General features: G+C 54.7%; 1 protein-coding gene across 2 annotated transcripts; it reads left to right on the plus strand.

Annotated features, from left to right (window-relative positions):
* Positions 1 to 642: 642 nt before the first annotated feature.
* Positions 643 to 7,477, plus strand: HRH2 (histamine receptor H2). 2 transcript variants are annotated; one of them, XR_011004383.1, is made up of 3 exons: positions 643 to 2,201; positions 5,277 to 5,440; positions 7,222 to 7,477. XR_011004383.1 is itself a non-coding variant. In XM_068206058.1 (2 exons), the coding sequence occupies exons 1-2, from the start codon at positions 1,081 to 1,083 to the stop codon at positions 5,293 to 5,295; spliced, it is 1,140 nt and encodes a 379-aa protein (XP_068062159.1). In that variant the 5' UTR covers positions 643 to 1,080; the 3' UTR covers positions 5,296 to 6,069. The 2 variants fall into 2 exon arrangements, 1 of the variants encoding a protein (XP_068062159.1); XM_068206058.1 differs by lacking the exon at positions 7,222 to 7,477 and having other exon boundaries at positions 5,277 to 6,069.
* Positions 7,478 to 9,567: the final 2,090 nt, after the last annotated feature.

Consider the following 9,567-nt stretch of genomic DNA (forward strand, 5'->3'; position numbering starts at 1 on the left):
GACCCAGAGCAGAGTGGGGATTTCCCATACAGGCTGCAGGAGCTGCTGTGATTTGTGATGGCAGGGACCAACCCTAGGCATTGGGCTGCTGCAAAGCACAGACACAAAGGCAAAGTTTAATGAGATTGGCAGCCACAGCCAAGATTCAGAAATTATGTAGTCGTGACTAATTTTGCTGAATTGCATAAGAACTGCTGTCTCAGGAAAATTGTTTCCTCATATCCTCCTTGTTCTCACTTTTATTGTAAGCCTATAGGAACATGACAATTTTAAAATCCCTGCCCTTCTCTCAACATCCCTCCATTACATGGGCACCCCCAGGGCTGGGAGAGCCCAGCTGGCAGGTACACGGGTGCCTGGCTGCCAAAGGACTTTCCAGTCTGGGTTTAAGTGGGCTGGAGCAGGCAGGGAGGTACAAACACTCTGCTTCTGGAGGGGTTTGAGGGGAAGATCAGAGGGTCTTTACCCACTGCAGCTCTGACTTGATGCTTTTATAGAATCACAGAATGGCTTGGAAGGGATCTTACAGATTTCGTTCCACCCCTCTGCCAAGGGCAGGGACACCTTCTACTAGACCAGGTTGCTCAGAGCCTTATCCAGCCTAGTCTTGAACATTTCCAGGCATGGGGCAGCCACAACTTCTCTGGGCAATCTGTGCCAGGGCCTCACCAGACACTTTCTTTTGCAGGTTGTCCTTGGGAGGTGGCAAAGCTCTGTCCCTGCTGGAGCACTGCTTGCCACTGTCACCAACCAAACATGCAGAAGGCATGAGAGCCCACAGGATCTGACCCAATGGTCACTCAGAGGAAAGGAGAAGGCACGAAAGGAAAAGAAGCAGCTGAGATCCACCAGCAGCTGCTACAGAGCATCGCCTCTAGCACTGAGCTCCCAGAGGGGGCCAACAGGCACAAATGAGTTGCAGTGCCACATCTTTCCTAGACCATGTCATTCCCAGCACACAAGGCTGAACATGTAAAGTGACTCTGCAATGTTCTCCAAGGTCACTGTAGAACAAGGGTCATTTTGGGAAGGGCTCTAGGCCTGCCTGGTCCAGGCTCACTCCAAGCAGCTTTGGAGCTGATGATAGCAGGACTGCTCCATCCTTGCAGTGACACCATGGATCCATGTTACAACCACACAAGCTCTCAAAAAAGCATGGACTTCCCCCTGCAGGTGGTGGTCGGGCTCTGCCTCGCCACCCTCATCGTGATCACTCTCTGTGGTAACATCATCGTCTGCCTGGCCGTCACCCTCGACCGCCGGCTCCGGAGCTTGACAAACTGCATCATTGTCTCCTTGGCCATCACAGATCTGCTGCTGGGGCTTCTGGTGCTGCCATTCTCTGCTTTCTACGAGCTCGCCAAGGAGTGGCCCTTTGGCAGCGTTTTGTGCAACATCTACACCAGCCTGGACGTCATGCTGTGCACGGCCTCCATCCTCAACCTCCTCATGATCAGCCTGGACCGCTACTTTGCTGTCACCACCCCGCTCCGCTACCGCCAGGTGGTCACTCCCTCGCGGGTGGCCGTGGGTTTGGCTGTCATTTGGACCGTTTCACTGATGGTCTCCTTCCTACCCATCCACCTGGGCTGGAACACCAACGGGACAGCAGTGCAAAACACAGGCCCCACCTGCAGCAAGGAGTGCACGCTGGCAGTGAACCTTGTGTACGGCTTAGTGGACGGCTTGCTCACCTTCTACATCCCTTTGGGCATCATGTGCATCACCTACTACCGGATACTCAAGATAGCGAGGGAGCAAGCCAAGAGGATAAACCACACGTGGGGCAACGCGCCCATGCCACCCATGGTGAAAGAGCACAAAGCCACCGTGACGCTGGCAGTGGTGCTGGGAGCGTTCATCGTGTGCTGGTTCCCCTATTTCACCATGTTCACCTACCGGGGGGTGTGGGGGGACAGCAGGGTCAAAGGCACACCCATGTCCATTGTCCTCTGGCTGGGCTATGCCAACTCAGCCCTGAACCCCATCCTCTACGGCACACTCAACAGGGATTTCCGAGTGGCCTACCAGCACTTGCTGCACTGCTGGAGGACGGGACACCCCAGGAACTCCCACCTGCCTCCCCTGCAGAAGGCCCAGCCCAGGGGCAGGCAGGGCCAGGGCAGGCAGGAGGGTAAAACCCTGAAACTGGAGGTGAGGAACGAGAAGGGGACACTGCTCACTGATGGAGCCCTCAAGAGGTAAGAGCCTTCCCACACTCAGGACTTTGATGGTAGGTCTGTCCCCAGAGAGGAAGGCAGAGGTGGGGACCCCACATCGTCCATGGACTTTTAAGCAACAAACTGATGCCCGAGCAGGAGATCCTTGCCCAGGCAACTCCTAAATTCAGCCACTCAGAAATTCCTCACCTCTCATAAGAACCCAGCTTGCATCCCCTCCATGCTGGCAGCACAACTCCAGGTACTCCAGCTTCCCACGTGGCTGGGCCTCCCCTGGAATTGTCACCGTTCACATGGAGTACAAAATGTCCCCTGGCTTTGCTGGGCAATGGGGACAGCTGCCATCAGAATTTGCTGTACAGAATGGGGTGAAGCTCTTAGCTGGGGCTGCTCCCCAAAATCAGCCGTGTCCCAGTGAGGAACAGACAGCAAATTCTGGGTACAGAGCAGAACTTCAGGGGCCAGGTAAGGAGACAGAAGGCAAGACGAGAATTAGTCCTGGGGCACAGTCAGAGCACCTGCAGCCAGGCTGAGAGTCCCTGCAGGAGCCAAGATCTGGGTTCCCAGCTCCCTGCAGAGCACTTGGCCACTTCCCTTCCTGTCCGAGCCACACACACTCAGCATTTCAGATTTCAGCCATCAGTTTGCATCAGCAATGAATTCAGCCAACAGCAAGTTCCATTCCCATCTCTGGAAAGGGGCAGAAGTTGCCCAAATTAGGTTGGCAGATGTTTTTAGAAATACAAATGCCCATGTAAAGTTAGAGCGAAAAATTCCCTCAGCATCATCCCAAGCGTGTTATGAGGGTCAGCCCCAGCAAAGGGTGTGGTGAGGGAGCAGGATGGGAGCAAAGAGGGCAAGTTCTGTGCCAGGCTGTCTCCCCAGCCCCCTCCCTGGGCACCCACATCCCCACAGGGCTGTGCCACCCTCTCACTGCCTCACTCCGAGGTGTTCACTCAGCCAAGCACAAGGAGAACGGAGAGGCAGGCTGTCAAGCTGCTGCTCCTGAGATAATCTAACCTCCAAGCAGTGCCTGATAAGCAGCCCAGAAACTTTCCATCCATAGATAAGGACTCCTTTGATTCCCTGTTCCCAGCGTGCCAGCAAAGAAGCCGTGCTCGTGCGCTCTTGCAGCACGTGCCCTTGATCCTGCCCCAGAAAGAGTCTTAAGCCACCAAAAGGAGAACTCAGGGAGGTGAACCAAAGTTCAGAGCCATCCAAAAGGCTGATCCAGCATCGTGCCTCCCCCAGGGCACCAACGTGACTGTACCCAAGGGAGGGGTGCAGAAAAAGATACAGAGGGATGGATTAACCTGAACGAATACAAGAATGCAGGTCCTGGGACTGCCTTTTTCCAAGGAATTAATGAAGAGCCCAAAGTTACAGCGTTTGGCAAGTTGTAGATTGTATACAAAAACATACGGAAAACGTGTCTAAGGTGGTGGGGGTGTTTCTGCAAACACACAGAGACAAAGAGAGCTATCCTGTTTACTCACACAGAAGTACAGCCCCTGGGCAAACCAGAGTTCTTGCACTGAGGCTCTGCAGCTGAACCAGGAGAGCTGGCGATGGGGAACGGGCTGTCGGGATTTCCCTGCACAGCCAAGAGAGAAGAGAATACAAGTGTCAGTGTCTTCTCAAAATGCTGCCTTACCACAAAGGGACAATAATGACTTGGAGGGGGATAAAAGGGGAAGAAAAATGGGTTTCTGTTCCTCAGGCAGAGGGCAGGGTCACTGATTTCCTGGTTTTTACCCTCCCAGCTTTTCCGGGTGGAAAAGACTCTTCCCCTGGTTCCCCAGAGGGAACACTCAAGCAAGGGGATGTTTCCTGACCTTTCTAAATCCAGTGAGCTCCACCACATCCTACACAGTATCACCACTGTGGTTTCTGCTCACAATCAGATAAGGGTTGCTCAAGCACCTGCTTTTACTTTCTCTCCTTCTCTTCATAGCCCTCTCAACTCACAGCAATGATGCACCAATGATCTTATGTGGCCCCTTTCAGCCCTTTTTTCCATAGTCGGGTACACAAAGATCTGCTGTTGGCAGATGATTGGGATCAACTAATGCCACACAAGACAGGTGAGCACAGGATTTACCTGTTCACCAAAAACCTGGCAGCCAATTTCACCCCCAACACAAACCAAGCTGGTTCCTCTGGCCTCTTCCTCTCTGCAGAGTCTTCAGAGTCATGTGCCCTGAACATGTTAACAGGAAAAGAGCAACATAAATCATTCCAAAAACTCATAACCCCCCCAGACAGGAGCACCTAGAGCTCAGAAGAGCTCTGCTCAGAGAAGCTCTGTGGGATCATTCAAGGGAAAACAGAATTTTGAACCGTTGCCCTTAATAACAATGTTCTTTTCAGTCATGAGGCACAGGGAAAAGACTAACAAACAAGAGTGGAAATACTGGAGAACTGCTGCCAGTCTCAAGGGTCACTCAGAGTCTCAGACAGGAGCAGAGCAGGGAATCAAAAGCCACGGGACCTCCTCAGCCGCTGGGGGCTGGAGGGCAATTCCATGAGTGAGGACCAGGTAGGGCTGAGAGTACAGGACCAAGCAGAGATGCAAGAGGAAGACAGCTGCTCCGATTTCCACACCAGGCATCAGAGAGGAAGGCAACTCACACAACACCAGTAAGGAAAACCAAAGGACCTCAGGAACCTGTTTCAGTGCAGCGGGATGGGGCTCTGAAGAGACCTGGTGCTTGGCTTGCTCTTGGCTGTAGGCTCTGAGACCAGACCCTGATGTTTACAGAGACTAAAACCCCGTGAGGGAGAGCATTCAGCCCTAACAGGGATGTACTGGGGAAGAAAACCCTGGAGCTGAAGGAGCGGCTGTGGGTGACATTCTTGCATGCCATCTGTGCTTAGAGCAGCATGGGACAGCACCGTGGCCACAATACATGGGCAGAGAAGCCAGTTCCCATGGGAAAGGGTCCCTGTCCTAGTCACAACATGCCTGTCCCAGCTGCCAGACTCGGGCAGACACTGCCTGGTGCTTCACAGAGCAAAGCCAGGCTCAACCAGGCTGGCACTGACAGACTGGACTGTTCTTTTTCCCTGTTTTCATGTGCTTTTTAACCTTTCCAGCACTGGAGCTTTTCTGTGAGTCTCAGCCAGCCCACTGCCCTAGAGGACCCACATCTCCCAGCTTTCAAGTCCTGGCTGCCCTCTTCCAAAATCCTGTGAGGTTGAAAGGACAACACTCAGCTTTTCTCAGCACAAAACTCAACAGCAGAGGCGAGAGCTGCAGGGTGAGTACAAGACCAGGGTCGCTGGGTGAAAATGAGGGAGGGGGCAGCTCTCCCTGCTGTGGCATCCACTGCATTTTTCCTGATGCAGGCATCCCTCCCCGATGGCACCTGGTGCAAAGGGTGATACCATCAGAGATGCAGCCTCACTCCTTTATCCATCACTAGTTGCTCCCCAAGTCCCAAACCTGGGGGAGGTGCACAGAGCCAGACCCCCCCTCTGCAGCTGCCCTGGAGTTTTGGGATTATAGAATCAGCCTGAGATGCCCTGGAAGATGCTGCATCCTGCCTGCTCCTCATGCACTGCAGAGGCAGCTGCATTCAGACCATGAATTTCCAGCACACTTCATTTTCATGCAAGCCTACATCCACATAAATTGCCAGCAGCTTTGGCGGAGATGCTGGCAGGGCTCCCGAGGTGAAGAGCTGATGCTGCACCGGGCATTGCTGCTCTCTCCAAGTGGTGCTGGGCTGGAGGCCACGACTGCCATGCATGGGGATGCCTCTCAGCTCCAGAGAGCCACGTTGTGCAGCCCTTCTCAGGAAGAGCCAGGCAAGGTCACCCTGACCTCCACACGCTCTCCCCTCCAATGCTGCATGTTGATAACCTGTGCCTTGGGGGAAAATACAGTCACCCACGTGCTGGAAGCTGGGCACACTTTGTCCCTGCTGCACCCTGGGCACTTCTGACCTCAGCCAAGGTCACAGCAATAGCAGGGGCTGGTGCTGTCTGTCCACACACACAGCTGGGAGAGAGCTGGGGTACAAGGACCCCCTGCCCTGGGGTGCAACATAAACCTGCACTCCTCAGAGGTAGTCCCTGTGAATCACCCTGGAAATGCCATTTCCCATCAGCAGAAGGAGAAGCAGAGGATTGGAGGCTGCAGATGCTGTTCTTTGTGGGGGCATCACTGCTGCCCTGCAGGAGGAGCAGAGTGAACCCTCCAGTCTGGAAACCACAAAGCACAGAGTGAAGGTCCCCAGGGCAGGCACAGTGCTCAGCCCCCCAGCAGTGCAGACACAAGGCAGAGTCATCTCTGCTGCTGTCACTGCCCAGCAGCAGGGGCAGAGGGGACACCAATTCCAGCTCTTCTGCTTCGTGCTTTCCATCTCTGTGCATATGTTCTAAGACACATGTAGTTTCTGTGAGGTAAAGGCAAAATGCCAGCCATCCCCTGAGAGGCTGCTGATCTAATCAACAGAATGAAGCAGACGTCTAGGGGAGAGGTTTGCACGAGATCTGAGGTCCTGGGGTGACCACAGACTTCCTCTCTGCACCATGGGGACAGGGACAGGAAACGTACATGGGGAGAGGGTCCTCATACAGGACCACCCAACCAAAGAGCTCCTGACCAAAAAATTCCCTGACCCACAGCAGGGAGAGCAGCCATGGGAGAAGCAGCACCTGGGAGCAGAGCACTGCCAGCTCCAGGACATCAACTTTTGTCAGGCTATGACTCTGACAACTCAGCCCTGCTGCTGCTGGCTGGCCCAAGGGACAGGAAGACAGGCAGAGAAAGCCACAGAGCAAAGTGATATTGCTCAGAGGGGCATTGGCTGATAGATCTTGAGGTGATGCAAGCCTGCTCAGCTCTGCCCAAATGCCAGCACTCAGCATTTAGTCCAGGATGCTGAGAGCATCCTCACAGCATCACATCATAGTCCCGCCCAGGCACGGCAGGTGCAGAATGCAGCACCCCTTATGCTGGGGAGCAGGAGAGAGAGGGAAATGGACCCATCTGCATCTTGTAAAGTCCCTGATCATCCTCTATGTTCCCCTGCAGGATCCCTGCTCTGGCACCTGGCATTGCTCCATCCCCAAACACTGCTGCAGAGGCCTCTGCCCACCCAGGTTTCTTCCCAGGAGGATGGTGTGTTAGAAGAGCCCTCCGAGGAGCTGCAGAGAACATCTCCCCATCCTGTCTGGGCAGTGACACTTTCAGCATCAAGCCCCACAGCAGCAGGAAGAGATGCCTGAGGAGCTGGGTCAGGACATGCCCTTGGCAGGGCAGGGCTGGGATGGGAGTGCCCTCTCCAGACCCATGGCAGTGGGTCAGGCTGCAAGGGCACAGGGTGGAGGGGGAAAGGGGGCTGCTGTTGAGGTCTTAGTGCCAGGCAGACCAGCCTAGGATGGAGAAAGAAAACACAGGCACCACCTTCCCTGGTGTCCTAGGGATGTACCCACCCCTCAGAGGGGACAAGGCCCTGGTAGATGGGGGTGACGTGGCAGGAGGGCTCAGCATGGATGTTGGCAGCCACGAGTGCTGGATGTCTGTGCACAGGACATCCCAGTCCCTCAGCATCCACGCTGGGGCAAGGCTGCTTCCACCCTGGGGCTGTCCTTACACCACCCGCCCTGTCCCAGTCCTACTGCAAGGCAAAGAGAAGCCCTGGAGCCCGCTGGGCCATGGGGAGACACTGAGCAGCCAGGGTTTGCCCCAGGCTCTGCCCTCCCCAGCAGCTCAAGACTAAGGCTCCCAAAAGAGGATGTTTCTGCCCCAAGCCTGTGCAGAAATCATCATTGGTATAAAAAAAAAATCTATTAAAGACAGAAGGAAAATGAAATGCTTAATTTCTGTGGGTGTGCTTTGTCCTGGGAAGGGCCTCCCTGCCCTGCTCCATCCTGCTGTCCCATCCCCATCCCTCTGCTGGGACAGAACCTGGACACACAGCACAAACACCCAAAACACAGGCACAGCTACCCTGGGCAAGGCTGGCACCCCCCAGAGCACATCTTGCCCTGTGGGACCAACCAGATGATCCCTCCCTGGTGTCCCTGAGCTGATGGAGCAGGGGACACCTTGCCATCCCCGGAGGGGTGACACTGCTGGCTCGAAGCTCCCCCTGCTTGCTGCGGGCACGGAGCGGCCCCGAGCTCCGGCCACACCATCGGTGTCACCCACTGTCATCACCCACGGCAGGCCTGGGCTCCCCAACTCGGCACAGCGCACCCCAAGCACTCCCCCAACTTCCTCGACATCCCCCGAGCCACCACAGCCCTGGGTGTCAGCATCTGCCACCAATACCTCTGTGGGTTTCACCCTTCCACCACTAATTAGTGGTTACAGAGAGCAATTGGCTCCCAAAGAGTGAGGAAAGCTGAGACAGGGGAGCATGGCAGCCCCAGTGCCTCCCAGCACCCAGCCAAATCCCACCACATCATCAGCGGGCAAGGAAACATCCCCAGCAAGGTGGTGCCCTGGCTGGCAAGGTCCCCTCGTGGTGCTCCCACCTGTGGCCTTGGATAAGGAGTTGTGAAACTCCTGGGCTGAGCCCCCCAGAGCAGATTGAAAAATTGCCTCATCAGCAGCTTGACAGAGCAGCAGGAGCCGAATCCCTGCAGAGGAGCACGCAGGGAGCTCGTGTTCCCCAAACAAACCCGGCAGGAGCAGGCCTGAGCCGCCTGGAGCATCCACGCTCCGCTCCAGCTCAGAGAAGAACTGGCAAACACACACCCAAACCCCTGCCACCTATGATAACAATTAGAGACTTATCTAATTGCAAAAATAATTGCAATTGAAGTGTTTAATTACCATGCTAAGCAGGAAGAGCCGTTTCCTACTGTTCCAGTAGCACTCACAATCCATCAAACAAGGTTGGGGCTTGTTTGGGTGCTGGGTTTTTTGGGGTTTTTTTTTTTTTGTTTTCTTTTTTTTTTTTTTTTTTTTTTTTTATTATTATTAGATTGCAGCCCCAGGGGATGAAGAGATTTGCTAATTAGGGTCTTGGAGTACAGCTACCAATTCACAAACACTTGCTTTTAATTTCAATACTAACGAGGCTGGAAGGGGAAGAAATCCAAGGTGCAGAACATCTGTGGCAATGCTGGCTGCAGCAGCGCTGCCCCCAACCCCTCCTCACTGGGCTGACACTGCTCAGGGACCACCCCAGAGAGCCCGGGAATGGGCTGGGCTGGGCTTGGCTCAGTGAAGCACAGGCAGGGTGGAGCTGCTGCTCTGGGTCGCTGCTGTCACCGCAGCCACCACACAAACCAATCCCAGCATCGATCATCTGTCTAATCCCCTCAGGGACCATCGGCTTTCTCAGTGAAGGGCTAATCCTGGTCCTGAGGCAACCGTTCCATCCCTTGGGGGTGCAGAAGCAGGAATTTCTCCAGGTGACATTTGGTT

This window comes from Anomalospiza imberbis, chromosome 15 (genome assembly GCF_031753505.1).
Source record: "Anomalospiza imberbis isolate Cuckoo-Finch-1a 21T00152 chromosome 15, ASM3175350v1, whole genome shotgun sequence".
Taxonomy (NCBI): Eukaryota; Metazoa; Chordata; class Aves; order Passeriformes; family Viduidae; genus Anomalospiza; species Anomalospiza imberbis.

What these genes read in the sequence shown, in the direction of transcription:
- HRH2 (XM_068206058.1), top strand. Translation starts at nt 1,081, where the DNA reads ATGATAGCAGGACTGCTCCATCCTTGCAGTGACACCATGGATCCATGT.